The sequence below is a fragment of the Microtus oregoni genome, unplaced genomic scaffold, assembly GCF_018167655.1.
Source record: "Microtus oregoni isolate MIOR12 unplaced genomic scaffold, Mior012 000104F_ref0000108, whole genome shotgun sequence".
NCBI classification, from domain to species: Eukaryota; Metazoa; Chordata; class Mammalia; order Rodentia; family Cricetidae; genus Microtus; species Microtus oregoni.
Window position 1 is genome coordinate 2,526,442 of NW_024544718.1, and position 21,716 is coordinate 2,548,157.

At 45.1% G+C, this 21,716-nt stretch overlaps 1 protein-coding gene across 1 annotated transcript in view; it reads left to right on the forward strand.

The window, feature by feature from the left end:
• The first annotated feature begins 12,324 nt into the window (after window positions 1-12,324).
• LOC121443321 (acyl-CoA wax alcohol acyltransferase 1-like) overlaps window positions 12,325-21,716 on the forward strand; it is a 53,654-nt gene continuing 44,262 nt past the window's right edge. Inside the window, exon 1 of the mRNA XM_041645039.1 lies at window positions 12,325-12,409. Coding sequence (XP_041500973.1) covers window positions 12,325-12,409 — 85 coding nt within the window. The remainder of the gene's footprint in view (window positions 12,410-21,716) is intronic.

Here is a 21,716-nt window from a genome sequence, read left to right on the forward strand (position 1 = left end):
ATGACAGTATGAATTCATTCTCTTCAAAAAGTAATAAAAAACCCCTCTATTATGTGGGCCTATGCACAGACGTGGGTATCAGCTGGTTTTGTTGTTTGTGGGAGAGCAGCAGGGCTTGGCAGTGGGTCTCTGAGCATCTGGAAGTCCTTGTCATGTGCCTTCATTCTGAGCAAGAGTCCTGAACTACCCATGCTTTCTCCTTGCCGCTAGGTGTGGTATGGGCCCTGTGGGCATCACCCATGCTCTGGAATAACGCTGTGCAAGAAGAGAAGGCACAAGAGTGCCTCTGCTGCAAGGCACTGGTTTCAGAAATTATAGCTGTGGGTGAAGGGACCCTTAAAGAATTAGTCTCATGAGTAAGTTGGTTCACGCCAGTGATCTCAGCACTTGGGAAGTAGAAGGAGGAGGCTCAGAAGTTCAAGGACATCCTTAACTCCCCTTAACTCCGTAATGAGTGAGACCAGCCTCAGCTGCATGAAACTGTCTCTAAATAAAGAAAAAGCCTCTGTTATCAAACTCCTACCTACCTAGTCCTGGCACTGACCATGAGAAATGGGAGCTCCAGAGAGGATGCTCTGAAGACTCATCCTTTATCCTCCCGAGAATATTAGCCTAAGTCTTAAGATGAAAGGCAGCCACCTCCAGCCTCATTGGACCTCCTTGTCTGTGTGGCTCCATCCCTGGCCCGGCGGGAATGTATGCCTCTGTTAGCTGGCTGTTTAGTATACTCCTGCTGATCAGATACGTAGATGCCGAGAAGAGGGAATGGCGCCCGTGATGCTGAAAGTAGGAACTTTCTGGGATGGAGGGGTTGGTACCTCCTAAGAGCAGTCTATGATCTGCTTAGAGAACATCCTTTTGTTCTGTGGCTCCGGTCCACTTTGGTTTCCTCTGAAGAGGAAGATGACTCAGCCCTCCTTTTCTAGCTCCTGCAGTCTAGCTTTGCAAAGACTCAACTCCCTCTTGTTTATGGGGTGGGAAGTGGAGGGCTGTCAGGTGCTGAGGAGGAGGCTGTTTCGTGGGTGGCGACAGCAAGAAGGCTACCAATAATATATTTGTCTACTTCCTAATAAAGGATCCATCTCCCCCTCACAGGGAGGCTCCTGAAGCTGGTAGAGCGTGCCTGAGATTTCCTCCAGAGCCAGAGCAGTGTTCTCAGCCCAACTCCGGTTGTTGACAGGCTGACTCTAGCCGCAGCTTTGTCGTCTGCCCTTTGAACCCTACCCAGTAGTTTAGTTATTTACAGACTAGCCAGTTTGACAGACAGCTTTGTCCGGGTCCTTATAAGATTGTCCTTTGTGTAGCCTCCAGCTTCATTGAGCCTCCACACACATGGAGCTCAGGAGGCAGGCCACACAAAGTAGGTCCTAATCCTGGCTTTGACAAGAGGAACCTGTGTGACTTCATGCATTAAAACCCCAAAGTGTCTTCCTTCAGTTGATGTAGAGGTTGTCTCCTAGGTCTGGGATGATGAAGTGAATCGTGGCTACCACTGTCATAGGCAGCTAGAGGGTAAGGCTTTCATGCTGGTATCAGGGCCATGACTGGTCTGTCCAGTAGGCAGGAAAGGGAAGTGGGCAGGTAACAGGGATTTGCTATGAGCCACTTGACCCACTATCAACACAAAAGGCCTTGCAAAGGCAGGAATACTGCCCCATGCTACAGAACAAGATGCACCAAGCAGAGTGGTTTCCTCAAGCCCACCCTGGGTTTCTTATGCTTTTAATCACGAGTCTTTGGGCAACTTCCTGGTGGGAACATCCTTAAAACTAAAACCGCCATTTAAACACCACTGGAACTCTCCAGGCCCCCTCTCAGTTGACTCAGCAAAGAAAAGGTTGTGCTAAAGCCAGAGGGAGGTGGTGAGCAACCCTTCTTCCTCCGTTCTCCACAGCACTCTGTGCCCGACGCCTCACTGCTCAGAAACCCAAAAAGCACCACCTTCTCTACTCCCACCAGAGCCAGGCCTTCCAGGGTCTCGGAGGCAGCTGGTCTGGGTGAGTTCCAGGAACCAGACTTCTCGACTTCTCGATGCTCTTGACAGGTTAACAATACTGCTTATCATGCGCATATTCATATATATATATATATATATATATATATATATATATATATATATACTGGTTTTGTTTTTATTTTCGTTCTCATATCCTGTCAGGCAAGATACATATCTTTATTCTCCAGTGAAGGAAACGGTCTCAGAGATGAATCAGTGACTTCTCACTGTCACTCAGCTAAGCAAACCATGTAGATGCTTAAGTTGAGGGAAAGCATTGGCCTTCTCTGGCTCTCACGTAGAGGGCAGTTCAATCTGCAAATGGCAGCCCAGTGCCCTGTGCACACTGAGGAGGCTGAGGTAGGAGGGTTTCAAGTTCAAAGCAAGCCTGAACTACATAATGAGATCCTGACTGGCAAAAGAAGCAAAAGTTCAATGTGGTGGGACACAAGACTTGGAAGTGGAGGCAAGCAGATCAGGAATTCAAGGTTGGCATTAGCTACATAGTATTGAAGCCAGCCTAGTAACACTGTCAAAAGAAAGAAAAGTGGGTCCTGAGGGAGAAACATAAGGCAAGGTGTGGGTGGGGGAGTCCCATTCATCTTTTATCTTTTCCATTTTTTTTCCTCTTGAGTGGCCTTAAATTCTTGCCTCAGCTGAGCACTGGAATTCCAGATGTGCACCGTTGTTACCAATGTGAAGTAATGTTTCCCATACTGAAATGTCCCGGGCACTCTGGCACCTCTCAAGACCCTCTTGAGAAAGACACAGCAGGGGGCCAAAGGGATGATTCACATCCGAAAGTAATGGTGTTCTGGGTTAGTTTCAATTCTTGGGAATCTGTCACCTGGAACAAAATGTTTCCTTTTGTCATTTAAAGCTACTTGAAAAGGAGGGACTTTTAAAACTAAAATTAGTTCTCTGGTATCTGAACTCCAAAAGAGCTGCCTCTTCCACTTCCTTTTGGCCTCAGGTTGGCACATAGGCACAGTTGGCACGTTAGCACCCATCCTGGCGGGTCAGCCTACAGCAATTGTACATTGTTACCACGGTCTCCTTGCAAAACAGCCGTCTTCTCCACCTGCACGGCATTTCCCCAGATTCCTTTCTGCCTACTGCACAGCTAGGCTACACATCAAGCAAGGCAGTTTACTCCAGTTTCCGTGCCAGGGATGTTGGAGCTCTAGCCCCAACTTGTCACCCTCTTAGCCCCTCAGAGACACAACCGTTCTTACCCCTGGAGTGAGGAGCACAGGAAACAAACACGCGAAACAGGTAATCCTTGCTTTTTAATGCTTTGCAGCGTGTACTTCAAAGAAACTTCCTATTTGAAATAATGTGTCCACACAATATGAATGAGAGGGTATGATGAAGCTTCCTTCGCCTATCAGACAGCTTCAAGGGTTACCCACAACTCACTATTGACCTTCCTCCATACCAACCCATTATTGACCTTCCTCCATACAAATTCTATTGACCTTCCTCGATACCAACCCATTATTGACCTTCCTCCATACCAACTCTATTGACCTTCCTCGATACCAACCCATTATTGACCTTCTTCCATACCAGCTCACTATTGACCTTCCTCCATACCCACTCACTATTGACCTTCCTCCATACCCACTCACTATTGACCTTCCTCCACACCAGCTCATCACTGACCTTCCTCCTGAACGGAGTAAGAAATGGAGAGCACCAGGTGCAGCACAGATTTTATGATATGGGGAATTGTTCATTGTGTGCTATGATACTTTTAAAAAGTACGTTTTACTGTAACCCAGTATGGCCTCAAATCCCCAGGCTCAAGTGATTCTCCTTGCTTCAGCCTCCCGGAGGCTGGAACTATGTGCATGCGCTACCAAGCCCAGATTGTGCAGGTTTTGAAGGGGCATTTGGATCTCTCAGAGATACCTTCTAAAATATGGGTATTCGGAATGGGATGATGCCCAGAGCCACAGTGTCAGTGTTTTCTCAAGCTGTCTTCTGCAGATCAGCAGCAGCCAAAAGGTTTGTGGCATGCTTTTCTTTGTATGCCAGAATATCTGCCAAAGGCGATTCTCAGTAAGCAGACTCTGAGAACTGGGTTTCACTTGTCTAGCTCCAAGGCTGCCTTTGACAAATATATGGAAAGAATAATGAACAGTCTTAGCGTTCAAATTCTTAGTCCCAACTGATAAGAAATCCCTCAATGACAGTAAAACTGAGCAATGTCTTAGGCTACCCTACTCCAGTGTAGTAATAGCAATAATGCTATTAGCTACGGTATAGTAAGCACCTGATGTGTGTGTGTGTGTGTGTGTGTGTGTGCGTGTGTGTATGTATAGATCCTAGTAGCTTTGTACAGAACATTTCTAATCCCTAAAACTGCCCAAGTTATATATTACCAAAGTCTGAGTATGCAGATGAAAAAAAAATGAGGTTCAGATAAGTGAGTGTCCAAAGATCACTTAGCTCTAAGGAACCTGAATTCCAGATCCGCTGACTCCAGAAGAGCTTCCAGTGGGCTGCACTGTCTCCAGTGCACATAAGGCCTGAGAAAGCAGAGACTGTATCCCGGTAGCAAACTGCTCTCTGTTCCTGTTTTAAGCAACGATTCCATCAGTTTTGTTTGTTGAACCTCTCAGGGACATCTAAGATCTACTCACTGGGAAATTCCTACACACACACCATTCTTTCTACCACCTCCTCCTTCCTCAACCTACAAAGAAAATCAGCCTACAAGGAAATATCCCTGCCCCTTGCCTTCCGGGTCTGCCAAACCCTCTCTGTGTCTAGCCCTGGCTCATCTCTGCTTAACGGAAAGCTTATAAGCTTTCTCTGACCGCCTCTCACTCCAGGACTCCTGCATATTTTGTTAGCCAGTCAAAGCTCTCTTCATCTACCAGGCCTTCCAGAACAACAAACAACACACACTGGCCATGAGTGTGTGCATCCTACAGAGGAGGAAAGGGGACATTCAGCATCTGCTGCCCTTGGCCCTCGCTCCTGGCTCTGGCCCCAAAGAATTGAGAAATATTTTTTGAGACTTCTTTGCCACCTTTAATTAATGTCCCTTCTCGTTTCCTTATGTCTCTCCCCCTCTTTCACCCTACCTTCTGTGTCCCAGATCATTTTAGCCTATGACAGTTACGTGCCCTGACTTTTCCACCTAAACCCCAGGCATGTCTCCTGTCATGTGCCACACGGCTCCTCCTGATGTACAAACAGAATGAGAGCTTGACAGCCTCGAAATGGACTCAGCCATTGCCAGTCCTCTCTCCATCAGGGCTCCTTGTGTCCCCATAACCGACTTGTGCTCATCCTCCAAAGCTCACCATTGTTTCTGGCTTCTCCCGACTGAGAAAGCAAGTATTCAAACACTTGCTGAATGGATCGGGGGATGAATGAGTCCTAACATGAATCATGCTGCTTCATCAGGAAGATTCACAATAATCCAGCCTCGTTCTTTTCATATTCAAACAACTCTGCATAAAAGAAAGCTCAGAATAGCTTTACCTTAAAGCTGCAGTCAGCTCCATAGCTAGCAGACTAATGGAGCATTTCAGTGGAGACTGCTTTTCCACTAAATGGAGCTCACTCCACCTTCTCCTTGAAAGTTTAGTAAAGAATACACCAGTGCACCTTGAAGTAATTGTCTTGCCTTACTGACCACTAGATAGTCTCCAATGTTAGTATGCCATCACTTGTGTAGCCATCCTCGGATTTTGAACATTTGCATTGCTTACAGGGTTTTAGTACATTTTATTTTAATCAGTTAGCCAAACAAGTGCCCCGATTTGCTTAGGAAAAAGTAGCACTGAAGGGGGAAGGATGTAGAGATGCTACAGGGCAGGTGTGAAAAGAAAGCTTTCCATTGAACGCCCTCTTGAATTCTGAGCCCTGTGAGCATGCTGGCTACTCAAAGAACATGTGCTAAAATAAAGGCTTATTGTCTACCAAGAGTGGCACTAGAACCTGGTTGTCTAGGCACACAGCCTAACTTTTTGGTATATGTGCTCCCAAAAGTACATATAATGTGCAGTGGGGACTCAGAGAGCTCCGTGTCTCGGGAATAACATTTCCACTGAACACTGAAGGATGGAAAAGACTCAGGCCGGTCTGAGACTACCATGGATGAAAGGACGCCTAGCTTGTGGCAGACTGAGGAGCAAGGCTATATGTGGTATGGAGAATAGACACTTAGAAATAATAAAAGATGTGGTATCCTTATGTAGTCCAGGATGGTCTATACCTTAGAGTGATCCTCCTGCCTCAGCTTTCTGAATGCTGATAGTACAGGCATGTATCACCAAACTTGGCTTTAAATGAGATTTTTTTAAGGAGAACAGAAATGAGTGTAAAAAGGGGTCCAGACCTAGGCTCTAGGACTTGGAGTTGATCTCCAAGGTAACAGCATCTTTGAAAGTTTAAAATAGGCCAGAGATCCCATAAGAGTGTTTTTGTCGTTGTTTGTTTTTATTCTCTTAATTCCTTTTGTCACAGAGTCTCATTAGATAGGCCAAGCTGGCCTGGAATTCACTGTGCAATCTAGGTTAGCCTGGAACTTATTCTCTAGTCCAGGGTGGCCTCAAACTCCCAAGTCTCCTGCTCCAGCTTTCTGGACACTGAGATTACAGATGTGTTCCACTATACCTGGCTGTAAGCCGCTGTTGGCTTGCTTTGGTTTTCATTTTGTAAGAACCGTCTTTGACAGCATTTCCTCCAGAAGTAACATGGAGGCCAGTGGACAGCATGCTCCTGAAGTACAGGAAACAGTGGTAAGAGCAAAAGCTGGATGGACTCGCTGTTCACCTTTGACCCAGGTCAAAGCAGGTGCATCCAGAAAGCTCTTGATCCTGGACAATACTCAGCCTCACCTACACCAGGCACTGGAAGCCACTGTGCTGGCCCGGTCTAATAAGCGACTCAGTGACTCATGCTTCTAGGGATCCTGAGAGCTCCGTCTGGGTTGCCTTTTACCCTCTCAGATCCTTAGTCCAACCACCACTTCTTAGCCTCCTTCAGTACATGCTAGACCCAGTCATAAAGGGACTCGTGAGGAGCGGTTCCGCTCAACCACCTTCCAGGTTTCACTTTTGTTTCTGCTCCCTAAGCCTGAAGCTTCTCTCAGAGGCAACTATCCCTGCACTGCAGCAAAGTTCTGCAGATTTGGGGGTGGGCTGTCCACACCCTTAGAGGCCAGGCTCTTCGAAGTCTATATATCCCACGGCACATGCCACTCCCCATTGCCAAATTCCAGTACGGTGGACCAGCTTTGGGTACCAGGCTTTCCAAACATCACAACAAATCCTCACAGCAAATAAGTAATCTTTCCTGTTTAGTTGTTGGGTTTTTTGGTTTTGTTTTTTGAGACAAGGTCTTACCTATCCCAGGATGGCCTCAAACTTACTATGTAGTCAAAGATTACCTTGAGTTCTTAATTCTCCTGCCTTCACCTCCCAAGTTCTGGGATTACAGGCATGTGCGAACACATCCAGATACGTGTGGTTAATATCTTCTACCAAATGAGAAAACTAAGACTCGGGGAGTATACAAAAGCCCTTTATTCAGTGTCTTTTAATTATTTCTGTTCTTTTACTTTTGAGATTATAGTATGATAACATACATCATTCCTCCTTTTCCTCCCCCCATACCTTCCCATACACCTCTCTGGCTCTCTTTCAAATCCATGACCTCTTTTTCATTCCGAAATATAACCTGTTCAGTCCATGTAACATTACTTGTATGTACGTTTTCAAGACTGAGCAATTGGCACTAGACAACTCTTCCAGCTTTCCTCAGTTACCTGTAGTTCTTTGTGAAGGGCTGAGGCCTCCTGTCCACTTTGGCATGTATATTGATATCATCCTATAGATGTGTAGACAGTCCTGTTGGAGAGTCTTTATGGGTATAGCTTCTGAAATTATTATTATTATTATTATTATTATTATTATTATTATTATTGGTTTTTGAGACAGGAGTTCTCTGTGAATCAGACCTGGCTGTCCTAGAACTCACTCTGTAGACCAGGCTGGCCTCAAACTCAGAGATCCACCTGCCTCTGCCTCCCAAGTACTGGGATTAAAGGTGTGCACTGCCACACCCAGAGCCTTCTGAAATTATTAAGAGACACAATCTCACAGCAAATTCCACGATCCTCTGGGTCTTACAGTCTTTCCACACCCTCTTCCACAATGTTCCCGAAGTCTTATGTGTGGGAGTATTTTGTACACGTATCCATTAGGAATGAGCTTCACAACTGTGTTTTGATTGGTTGTAGTTTCTATAATGGTCTCTGTCTGTTGCAAAGAGACATTTCCTTGATGAGGAGTGAGGACCACGTTTATCTGTGAGTCTAAGGATACGTATTTAGAATGTGCTTAGGTACTATGCTGGTTTAATACAGTGGAGTTTAGATTCTCCTCCAGTAGCCATGACTTCACTAGCACTGAGTAGGAGGCTAGGTTTCCAGTACCAGACATCACTTCACTCTTGTTGAGTGGCTCTTAAGTCCAATCAGAGAGCTGTTGGTCACCACCAAGGTAGGCACACCACTACTGTACCCTTAGAGTTACCGTATTATATTTATCCTGCACATTTTAACTAAGGTTCTATGTCACATATGCTTGGTATTTCCCTGGGTTTCAACAGCATGTATTCTGGGTCAAGAGTGGGCCAGTGACAAAAGACACTTAAGGTCATGCTCAACCTCCTTAGCGATCAGGGAAATGCAAATCAAAACAACTTTGAGATATCATCTTACACCAGGCAGAATGGCTAAAATCAAAAACACCAGTGATAGCCTTTGCTGGAGAAGTTGTGGAGAAAGGGGTACACTCATCCATTGCTGGTGGGAATGCAAACTTGTGCAACCACTTTGGAAATCAGTGTGGCGGTTTGTCAGGAAATTCGGGATCAACCTACCCCAGGACCCAGCAATACCACTCTTGGGAATATATCCAAGAGATGCCCTATCATATTACAAAAGCATTTGTTCAGCTGTGTTCATAGCAGCATTATTTGTAATAGCCAGAACCTGGAAACAACCTAGATGTCCTTCAATGGAAGAATGGATGAAGAAAGTGTGGAATATATACATATTAGAGTACTACTCAGCGGTAAAAAACAATGACATCATGAATTTTGCATGCAAATAGATGGAAATAGGAAACACTATCCTGAGTGAGGTAACCCAGACCCAAAAAGATGAACATGGGATGGACTCACTCATAATTGGTTTCTAGCCATAAATAAAGGACATTGAGCTTATAATTTGTAATCCTAGAGAAGCTAAATATGAAGGTGAACCCAAAGAAAAACATATAGTTATCCTCCTGGATATGGGAAGTAGACAAGATTGCCGGGCAAAAAATTGGGATCTTGGGGGTGGGGTGGGATGGTGGTAAGGGGAGATGGGGAGAGAAAAGTGAGAAGGGGAGGATGGGGGGAACTTGGGGGAATGGGATGGTTTGGATAAAGGAAGGGTGGATATAGGAGCAGGGAAGTATATATCTTAATTAAGGGAGCCATCTTAGGGTTGGCAAGAGACTTGAACCTAGTGGGGCTCCCAGGTGCCCAGGGCGATATCACAGAACCTTCATCTGGCGATGGATGGAGATAGAGACAGAGACCCACATTGGAGCACTGAACTAAGCTTCCAAGGTCCCAATGAGGAGCAGAAGGAGGGAGAACATGAACAAGGAAATCAGGACCACGAGGGGTGCACCCACCCACGGAGACAGTGGGACTGATCTATTGGGAGCTCACCAAGGCCAGCTGGACTGTGACTGAAAAAGCATGGGATAAAACCAGACTCTGAACATGGCGGACAATGAGGGCTGCTGAGAAGCCAAGGACAATGGCACTGGGTTTTGATCCTACTTCATGTACTGGCTGTGTGGGAGCCTAGCCAGTTTGGATGCTCACCTTTCTAGACCTGGATGGACGGGGGGACCTTGGACTTCCCACAGGGCAGGGTATCTGGACTGCTCTTCAGACTGAAGAGGGAGGGGGAGAGGAGCGGGGGAGGGGGAGAAGAGCGGGGGAGGGGGAGGGAAATGGGAGCCTGGGAGGAGATGGAAATTTTTTTCAATTATAAATAAATAAATAGAAAAAAAGAGTTGGCCAGTGAATGGTAGCAGTGTCACCAGTAAATAGACTACGGCCACCAGGGAAGTCAAAGACGATGGAAGAGAAAACTCTCGACTGTGTGACCATTGACGAGATACTTTTACCTCCTTAGGGACCAGAAGCTCTAAGCTCCCCCATTGGTTCCAGCAGCATTTACTTGAGTAAAGTTTTCCCTGTGCTAGGTGGTCCTGAGCTCTATGTTAGGGACACAGAGATGGGAGACAGTTTGGCCCTGCCCTTGTTCTGATTCCACCTGTCACCTTGAGACTTTCATACATTTCCTCTGTACCCCCATCTGAAAGTGGAGAGGAGCAGAGACCTGATCAGTAAGATCCTCAGAGCTCTTGATGTGTTGGTCTCGTCTGCCATGGGCTCTCCAGGCCCCTTCTTATCTGCTTTCCCAAGATCACCTCTGAAGGGTCCCATTAATTAGTCAGATTAGCAGCAAGGACTTGCATCGTCGCCTAGGTGGGACAGATGGATCAGTATTCTCTCATACTTGTAGGACATTTGATATCATTTTTCATTTGATTTTTACAAGCACACTTTTAGTTACACAAAGCAGGAACTTTTTGTCTATCTTTTATATTCAAGATCTTGTGTAGGGAATATTGATCTTTTCCAAATTCAACTGTATAGACATTTTTGAGATTTTTTTTTTGGCAAATTAATCCAATTTATTTCCACGTTACATTGTCAAACTGATAATACTCACAGCTTCTTTGCCTTTAGGTGAGCTACCTGATCTGCTGGCAATGCCATCTTCAAACTCAGAAAACTACAGAAGCATCAGAAGTAATTAAATTTGAATTTATGAGCAGAGCATCAAACACTAGATTAAGAAGTGGTCAGTGGCTACAGTAATTCAATCCAAAACTTTGTCTCTAGAACTAAATATCTGTTTCATTGACTGCAGTGTTTTGCAGGACAATATCCAAAAGGTTCTGTTTCAGGGAGTAGTTGTTTTTTAAATGTCTGTTTCTTCTGTTAGACCCTAAGCTTATTGAAGTCAAAACTGTGTCTGTCTTCTTCCGCACTGAATTCTCAGTACATAGCAATGGTGACTTACAGACAATATCATCCAATAGATAATGACTAGAAAAAAATCAATTCTGAGATATGGAACTTGGAATGGTCTTTAATTTTGCAAAGACTGATAGACAGAAGCACAACACTTAACCAGAAACAGCCAGATGGTTAGCCGCCATATGCTGAAAACAAAGATAATCTTGGGGAAGGTGTTCACATTACACACTGGGCTCCAAGGCTTGTGCTGAGCACATCATGATTATCCACTCATTTAATCCTCAAGACAACACTGTGAAGCAGGCGTTCTCATTGTCCCCAATTTACAACACTGTGAAGCAGGCATTCTCATTGTCCCCAATTTACAACACTGTGAAGCAGGCGTTCTCATTGTCCCCAATTTACAACACTGTGAAGCAGGCATTCTCATTGTCCCCAATTTAAAGATGGGTAGACCAAGGCATGGGGAGTCACTAACTTATGAGTGTCAGGGATCAGATCTGAACTCCTACTGTCTTGCTCTGAAGTCTATGATTCTCCCCACTATACCGCCTTCCAACATGAATTTTCCAAAGGGTATAGTTGGGGGTCATGGAGTGTGGTGCTGCTGCAGTTTCAAGCAGTGGTTTTCCGTATTTGCTATATGATGTCTGCTGATCCAGAACCCCTGGGAACAGAGGCACAAAGAAGAATTGGAGGAGTGCAGCTAGGCATAGTGCAAAACAGTTCTATTGGGCTGGGTGGCTCTCAGCTGAAGGAGCCAAATTGGCCACTGGAGCAGAAGCAAATGTGGTCCCTAATGCTTTTCTGTAGCAGGTACTAGCAGCGGGCTGCTTTGGAGAGCTGCCAGGTACGGAGGAGAAAGTCATTCCTTTCTTCTGAACTACTTAGAGGCCATCTAACAGCTAAAGCTACCCGAGGCCACTGTGGCCTCATCCAAATCAGCGGTCCATGTACAGAAAGGAAACATACTAGTCTAATGTGCAATCTTATGTGTGTAGGAAGTTGGGGCGGAGCAGGGAGTCAAGCAAACTGGAGGAAAGGTTTGGTCGAGCCTAACAGCAGCTCAGCAGCTCAGCAGCTAAGCATATAAGATATAAGAGATTAGAACAAAGCGTCCGACATCAGCTCTATCTCAGTGGCTTAGCGCTTCTGCTTGAGCTTCTTGCCACAGTGGACCGACAGAGACCATGGCCTTTTTCTCCCAACAAGATGTGCAGGAAGGCCTCCGAACACTCTCTGTCCTACAGTGGATCCCAGTCTATGTCATTTTAGGTGAGTAAACCTCAAGGGCCAGAGAACAGATCCAGAAAGAGGTCGGGTATCCCCACATGAGAAAGACTCTGGTGCCAGCACCTGCTTGGGTCCCTCCACCTCAGCCGGGGGAGACTGGAGTGGAGGCCCAGAGGTCAGGAGGGAGCCTGTAGCCGGTCTGGTTTAAATATTATCCCAGTCTTCTCAGGAGTTGTACTGTATGCATTACCTGAAAGGGATCAAATGTAAGAGTGGGACAGAGTGGTGATTTATTGATAGATTAGTGTTACTAGAAAGAGCTTGGGTGATTCCCCTAGTATAAGAATGTTGTAAAAGAATTCTGTAAGGTCTGAGGTCTCCGTGAGTGACATTAGATCATCAGGAAAAGCTAGCTGATGTTCAGCAGACTCAATGATCACTGGTGGGCTAATGAACCAGCAGCCAAGGCCTTCTGGGAGGTCAACTACAGAGGCAAGCTTAGAAGCTTGGAGGGGAGAAATAGTGGCATCCTGAGGGATGAGATGGGTAGGGAACAGATGGTACCAAATCACAGTAAACTATATGACCTGTTAGAGCAGAGGGGGTTTTGTTTTGCTTTTTGCTTGTTTGTTTGTTTTCAAGCCAGGGTCTCTTCTATGTAGCCCCAGCCATCCTGGAACTCACTCTATAGACTAGGCTAGCCTTGAACTCACTACCTCTGCTTCCTGAATGAGAGCAGAGATTCTTTTTTTTTATTCCACGACTTTTGTAGGGGCTTTATTTCTTTATAAAAGTACACAAATCACACACACACACACTTCTTTTTTTCCCCTTTTTTATTTTTATTTTTTTTATTTTTTTTTGGTTTTTTCGAGACAGGGTTTCTCTGTGGTTTTGGAGCCTGTCCTGGAACTAGCTCTCGTAGACCAGGCTGGTCTCGAACTCACAGAGATCCGCCTGCCTCTGCCTCCCAAGTGCTGGGATTAAAGGCGTGCGCCACCACCGCCCGACTTTTATTTTTTTTTATTTTTTTTTTATTGAAAAAAAATTTCCGCCTCCTCCCAGCCTCCCATTTCCCTCCCCCTCCTCCCACTCCTCTCCCCCTCCCCCCACTCCTCTCCCCCTCCCTCTCCAGTCTAAAGAGCGGTCAGGGTTCCCTGCCCTGTGGAAAGTCCAAAGTCCTCCCCCCTCCATCCTGGTCTAGGAAGGTGAACATCCAAACTGGCTAGGCTCCCACAAAGCCAGAACATGCAGTAGGATCAAAACCCAGTGCCATTGTCCTTGGCTTCTCAGCAGCCCTCATTGTCCGCCATGTTCAGAGAGTCTGGTTTTATCCCATGCTTTTTCAGTCACAGTCCAGCTGGCCTTGGTGAGCTCCCAATAGATCAGCCCCACTGTCTCCGTGGGTGGGTGCACCCCTCGTGGTCCTGACTTCTTTGCTCATGTTCTCCCTCCTTCTGCTCCTCATTGGGACATTGGGAGCTCAGTCCGATGTTCCAGTGTGGGTCTCTGTCTCTATCTCCATCCTTCGCCAGATGAAGGTTCTATGGTGATATGCAAGATATTCATCAGTATGGCTATAGGATAGGGTCATTTCAGGTTCCCTATCCTCAGCTGCCCCAGGAACTAACTGGGGACATCGCCCTGGGCCCCTGGGAGCCCCTCTAGGTCCAAGTCTCTTCCCAACCCTAAGATGGCTCCCTTAATTAAGATATGTGCTTCCCTGCTCCCTTATCCAACCTTCCTTTATCCCAATCATCCCGTTTCCCCAAGTTCCCCCCATCCTCCCTTCTCACTTTTCTCTCCCCATCTCCCCTTACCACCATCCCACCCCACCCCCAAGATCCCAGTTTTTTGCCCGGCAATCTTGTCTACTTCCCATAACCAGGAGGATAACTATATGTTTTTCTTTGGGTTCACCTTCTTATTTAGCTTCTTTAGGATATCTCTTGGGAATATACCTAAGTGATGCCCGATCATATGACAAGGGCATTTGTTCAACTATGTTCATAGCAGCATTATTTGTAATAGCCAAAACCTGGAAACAACCTAGATGTCCTTCAATGGAAGAATGGATGAAGAAAGTATGGAATATATACACATTAGAGTACTACTCAGCAGTAAAAAACAATGACTTCTCGAATTTTGCATGCAAATGGATGGAAATAGAAAACACTATCCTGAGTGAGGTAACCCAGACCCAAAAAGATGAACATGGGATATACTCACTCATAATTGGTTTCTAGCCATAAATAAAGGTCAGTGAGTCTATAATTTGATATCCTAAAAAGATTCTTAACCAGAGTGTTGTAGACTAAGAATTCAGGGGCAGCTTGGGGACTTTCCGTTTTGGTGGAAAGAAACGTGGCTTTCCAGTTATTCACTCTAGATGGGATGTAGCCATTCCTTCAGTGATGAATGTAGGCAATAAGCCTCGGACGCGAAAGCAGCTCCTCTGATTCTGTCAGTAACAGACACAGCAGAGATTTGCATTTCGTTCAAGTAGTTGTTACAGCCATCGCAAAGTTTGACTCATGCAAATGATGACTTCCAAATTCCAGTAGGTTTCTTAGTTCATAGAGCAAGGCTACTGTATCACATTGTGGGTAATGTGATAGCCGTGTTTTAATATGCGCCCTGCCTTCATGTGATGAGTATTTTATTGATGCGCTTAAGAATATTATTCAAAAGAAGGGTTTTGTATACGTCATCAGACTGTCAGAGGGGACCCATACCCTCTAGAAGACGCAGGCTTCCTAAGCTTCATTAAAATCAAATCATGCTGTGCTCATTGTCTGTTTAACTTTAGCTGTGTCAAGAAAAGGAAATTAAACCTGGTGAGTTTTTTTTTTCTCAGTAGGTAAAAGGTCTTGCTGTTCAAACATGACTTCAGTCCCCAGAGCCCACAGCTGAAGCAATAACTGACTCCTTCAAGTTGTCTTCTAACCTCTTCACAGACAACATGGTACACGTGCCCCTACGCTCTCCCACATCACACCTCATACGCAAATAATGATGCTGACAGAAAATAATAGATACATACATTTTAAAGAAAGGGAAGTTGAAAGCAGGCAGGCCTCACAGGCCTCGCACCTGTAATTCCATCACTCAGGAGGTCTAGACAGAAGAATTGCTGTGAGTTCAAGGCTAGCCTGGGCTACACAGTGACCAGTGAGTTCCGAGTCAACATGATCTAGAAAGTGAGACCCTTTCTCAGCAAGAAAAGAAGGAAAGAAGGTAGTAGGTGAGGAAGGAGAGAGAGGGAGGAAAGAGAGAGAGAAGGAGGGGGGAGGGAGGGAGGAAGAGAGGGAAGGAAGGAAGGAAGGAAGGAAGGAAGGAAGGAAGGAAGGGAAAGGAAAGGAGATACAGGGAGGGAGGAGAGGAAGGGAAAGAAAAAGATATTTTTGGCAGAACTTTTGTTTTTACCCCTTCACAGTTTCTTTTTGTTTTCCTTTGCATTTTATTTCAACTTTCTCAAAAAGACCCCCTTGGATAAGTTATTCCCCTTGAGTAGAAAAATCCAGGGCAGAGGAAGGTCAAAGAGATGTGGTGTTGGGTTGGCAGCCACTGTTTCAAGTCTGGAGCTCAAAGGGTGAGAGAAAGGGAGGCTAAGAGAGTAGCAGAGTGGAGAGAGAGCAGAAGCGCTGAGGGCACCAGGCAGGGCTCAGTGTTGAACACTGGTTTCAACCCCAGCAGCATAAAAAAGGAGGAGGGGAGAGGTGGGGGGTGGAATACTTTCACGTTTGAGGTCACCTTATTATGGTGCTTGAACACACACGCTCACATCACCCTGGCTACTCTGGACAGTTATTTTCAGTACAGTGGTTTTACTTTGCTCCCAGAGAATGATTTTCAGACTGTCCTTTTCTTTACTCTGTTTTGCCTTTCAAAGGACACTGTCTTCCAGCAGGCCTAGAGTAGAGGGTCTATCCGGCGATACCATATGTAAAGGGATCAAGAAGGCCAGGGGCCTCCTCCCCACTATAGCTCACTGACTCCCAGCCCTCCTGAAGAGTTGGAGGAGCGGAATGGGAATGCTAGGGACACATGATGGCACCATTGTGTCACCAGTGAAAACACAGAAGCATCAAGTGGATCTGTTCTGGTCTGCATTGTTAAAGCTTTTTTCTTATAACAAATATAGAGAGACGAGAATTCCTTGTTCTAAGCGTTCAGTTGTACTAACTACTGTGTTACACAGTGTTCTGTAGTGTTCTGCAGCCATGTCCAAAACTTTTCATCTTCCTAAACTAAAACTCCATACGCATCAAACCTTGAATCCCTAGGCCCTACTCCCACCCCAGCTCTGGAAACCACCATTCTAGTTTCCGTTCACATGAGCTTCCCTGTTCTAGACGATCATGTCCTAGTCACTCTCGTCACTAGCTGATGTCACATAACATAAAGTCTTTAAGTTTATTCCTGTGGTAGGTAGCACATGTCAGAACTTCCTTCCTTTATAAAAATCAAGTATCCCTTTCCTGGCTACACTAAAGGTTGTGTATTCGCTCACCCATTGATGCACTTTTCCCTCTCGGCTATTAGGAATGATGTTGTCTTAAGTATAAGTGTGTAACAACCTCTTTGAAACCCTGCTTTCTAACCTTTAGGATATACAAAAAAGGGGGATTTATGGGCTGTATGACATTATATTTGGTGCTGGTTTTGGAAAGCTGCCAACCTGATCTACACAACGGCTGCACCATTTTCTTTGTCTCATGATGGTGGTACATAAGGGTTTAGATTCCTTAACTTACTCGGCACCATCACCAATTCTCTCGGTTTCCGGGCTTCTGAGCATCTTACTGGATGTGGAATGAAGCCTCACCATGGTTTTGACTTGCATTTTCCAATAACTAATGGTACTGACCATGTCTGCATGTGTGTCTTGGCCCTCTGTCTTGACTTGTTTTAGGCAGATTATCCTTCCATTTGTATAACGTTTTCTTTCTGTTCTTTCAAGAATCCTGGGTCCTGCAGATTATCAAAGCAATCATCCAGTAGAGTATAGTGTCTACTGAGGTGCCAAATATATTCAGATCTCTTCATCAATAGTTATAGGGGAAAGATTCATTATAAGACCTTGAGTTGCCTTTGCTGAACTGTAACAATGAGCTGATTATAGAATCTTGTGATCAACTGACAGAAACAGATGTTCCCACCACTGTACACATTTCATGCGCTAGGACTGTGCAGAAACACAAATCACTATAATGTAATGTGAACTGTAATAAGTGAAGGGGTCACAAGAGAGGAATGTGAGGGTGCCAAGTGAAGAAAATCTTGGCAGCAGGTTGAGGAGGCCGGAAGGAAAAACAGGCTGGCATGATGAAAAGGTCGTGGGTCCTGGAGTGCATCAGCGTGGAGTACATCAGATCACTGTGACTTTGGCCAAGTTTGGGACTCCTATAAGAGTTCACATCATCATCTTCTTAGCTAGGGCCACAGGCAGTGCTCTGCACGGAAAAGTCTCCCTCCCTCCTCTATCTCTATCTCTATCTCCTCTATCCCTTCATCCCTTCTGTCATGCTCTGAGCCTCCTTGGTGATTCTCTTGGAATGATATTCTCAAAAGAACAGAAAGAAAATGTTATACAAATAGAACAATAATCTGTCTAAAACAAGTCAAGACATACATGCAGATATACTCAGTGGTATTAGTCATTAGGAAAATGAAAATCAAAACTGTCGTGAGGTTTCATTCCACACCCAGTAAGATGATAATAAGCTCAGAAGCTAAGAGAATTGGGGATGACTCATAGCCAATATCAACTCCCGCAGGATGTTAGGTGAGGAAATAGGGAAGACGGGAAATTGAGGACAAAAAAGCAAAGGGACAAGTAGGATGGAGAGAGTGAGAAGAGAGGATGGGAAGATGAGTTAGAGAAAACGGAAGCTCGGATAGCCCTCTGAAGTCCAGCTTTCTTTCTGAGCTTTGCTTTCTACATGTCTCTTCATTATTGTGGAATATTATTTGAAGATGTGTTACATTTGTTTATGCTGTAGAAATTTGTTTAATGATGCAAAGATGTGTTGTGCTCTGTTGCACTTATTTAATTCTGTGAAGTTGTGTTGCTTTGCCTGTCTAAAACACCTGACTGGTCTAATAAAGAGCTGAACGGCCAGCAGCTAGGCAGGAGAAAGGATAGGCAGGGCTGGCAGGCAGAGAGAATAGATAGGAGAGAAGGTCAGTAAGCGAAAGAAGAAGAGGACATCAGGGGCCAGCCATGCATCCACACAGTTGGCCACGAAGTAAGAAGTAAAGAAAGGTAAAAGCTCAGAGACAAAAGATAGACGGGATAATTTAAGGAAAGCTGTCTAGAAATAAACCAAACTGGACTTGAGAGATGGCTCCGTGGTTAAGAGGCCTGGCTGCTCTTCCAGAGGACCCAGGATTCTGTTCCCAGCACCCACATGGAAGCTTACAACTATCTATAATTCCAGTTCCAGGGGAGCCAACATCCTCACACAGATAAAAGAAAACAAAGAAATAAGCTGGGGTTCATAAGAAATAAGCCTCCATGTGTTTATTTGGGAGAAGGATGGTGGGCCCCCAAAAAATAAAGAGCAAAGAGCCAAACAGTACGAAAAAGTAACTACACTTCTGGGTTTGGAGTTGCCATCTCTCGGAGCTATGAAAAATAGTTCTAGTCTTCTAGTTTCTAGTCTCCACCCTCTCCAATCTATTCTGCTGCATGATCCCACAAGTCTGCCTGCCTGCCTTCCTTCCTTCCTTCCTTCCTTCCTTCCTTCCATCCTTTCAGTCTTGGGGACTAAATCCAAGATCTCATGTTCACACTGAACGAGATTCCCAGGCCAAGAACTTTTTAAAAACTGATCATATACCTTTCACACTCAAAAATGATTGTTTCCTTTGGCTAGCTTGATGGTGTACAAGTTTAGTGATCTGGGCATCCTTGATCATCTCCACTCTGTGCCTCTGACCCTGAATCAGCTCATCCCCCTGTGTGAAGCTTGTATTTCAAGCAATCTACTCATGGGGATGAGGGCATACCCCTAACTTCTGCCTAGTTCTTTGTCTGGATGATGAGTGGCCTTCCTAGACTGTCAGTGCCTCTCCTGAGGGACAGTACTTGAACCCTATCTTCTCTGTCCTGCTTTCTAGACTGTGTCACTTCTGAAGGCTTAAGGCACTTTTCAAAAATAAACTGGATAGCATTTCTTATATCTTAAAAAATTAAACCCACAACATTCTATTTTAGTTACAGAAGTTGAATTAACTTTCAAACGAGGAGCCGGAAACCCCGCTTTTCACTATGGCATTGTGGAGAGCACTGAAGTGGAAAAGTATGGTGTCCAAATCAAGACATTTCAAGAGGTTGTGACCCATCTAGTCTTGGTGGCTCAAGCCTGTAATCTCAGCATTTGGCCAGTTGAGCCATCAGTTTGAGTCTAGCCTCGGCTACATTCTGAGCTCCAGGCCTGTCAGGACTGTATGGCAAGATCCTGTCTCTAAACAAAGACAGTGACAGAAAAAAGTTGTTTATTAAGGTATGTAGTATTTAACCAGGACCACTACCCTTTGTCCATTAAATTGTAACATTCAAGAGCTTTACTGGGTGCAGACCCCATTTATCCCCTTCTAGCCAATGAGCTCCATGAGAGCAAGAATTGGTTCTTTTCTTTTTCATAGGCGCAAACTTGACATTAAATATATTTTCTTCCTAGATTTCATCTTCCTCGAGAGAAACCATTCGCTCCACGTGTTTGCCCCCCCCACCACCACCACTTTAGTCGTCCTCCTGTGTGGGTGCTTGTCTTCTTCTGGTTTGTGGTACTACAAAAGATTAGGACATAGTCTTGGGTGTAAGGCAGATCAGCTCTGCCTCTTACTTGCTACAAGATCCCATGCAGGAAAGACAGTTGTTTTCTTGTGCCCTCGAGCAAGTCAGACAGTCCCCTCTCCCATAGAAACAGTACATCCTGACTCTTACAGCTGCTCTGCAATCCAGCAAAGTGAGAACTTACTCAACCCATGGTAATTTTCTCCCTTTTTATTATAGAAACTGACATCATTTGAAGCTCCACTGTCCCATCTGTCTTTATTTTTTGTTGCTATAGCAAAATACCACAGTCTGAGCAACTCATGCATAATAGTATTTTGCCTAGGGTGCTGGAGAGTGGAGCGCCCAATATCAAGGTGCTAGAGTCAGGAATGGGCTGTCTTGTGTCTTCTTCCCCTGGCAGAATTTGGAAGAGTGAGAGAGGACGCGAAAAAGTGAGGAGCAAGAGAAAGTAAAACTCATCTTTATCAGGAGCCCGCTCCAGAAATAACAGCATTAATCTATCTTAAAGGTCCCATCTCTTAAAACCTGGACATCACTCTGGTTTCCAACACACGAACTTTCAGGCATACCTTCAAACCACTGTAGAGCCTCTTAAGACTGTCAGCCTTGCCATTTGAACCACCGAGACAGGATGTGTTTCAAACTCAGGCAACCGAGACTCTGATTTCATTGTAGCTTCAAAAAGAATGATAATGGGGTCCTAGGAAACTGAGCACATTTGATGCATGCCTGCAGGCCCAGGCAAGAGATCCTTCGCTATGCCCTAGCATTCCTATATCCAATTAACTGCACTCACCTGGAAACTCTCAATCTCCGTGGCATCTTTTTTTCTCCCTTTTCTTTTCTTTGCTTCTCGTTTCTTTCTTTTTTTGTTTTGTTTTATCTTGAGACAAGGGCTCACTATAAATCCCAGCTTCCCAATCACTAGGATGACAGACATGTATCATCACATTTGACTTTCATGGCAGTTTTCAAGTTGGTTGGAGAAACCATAGCCCTGTTCAGATTTCCACTCCCAGTCATATGAATACAGAACCCCTTCTCCCAACTCCCTGCCTACAGTTTCTCCTGTTCCCGCACTTACCCCAAACTCTTCCTGCAATTAATGGGCTCCTTACCATTTATCTGCTTCTTATCTTTTCCTGGCTTATGGCCTTTAGTATTGGGGCTCATCTCTGCAGTTTGCTTCCCAGGCCCAACCCATTTCATGGCTGCTTTATGTACTTCAGCCAGTCAGGATGTTACTCAAAGCCCTGGGACGTTACTGTTTCCAGGACTTTACTCAAGATCTTCCGTGCTCATTTCCTCTAGCAGCTGAACTTCATCTTGGGAGGTATCTTTCACATAAGAACTAGAGGTTCTGGAAGGCAAGAACTTTGTTTTCTATGTCTATTGATGTGAGTTAACACCGAGAAGCTCTTAAAATAGCCCTTGTCACATAATAAGTGTCAGATATTTAATCGAGACCCAACAGATGTAATCTCCTTTTTCTCAAGACTTGGAATGAAGATGTGTGTCTTCTCTGAGCCTTCATCCCATCAC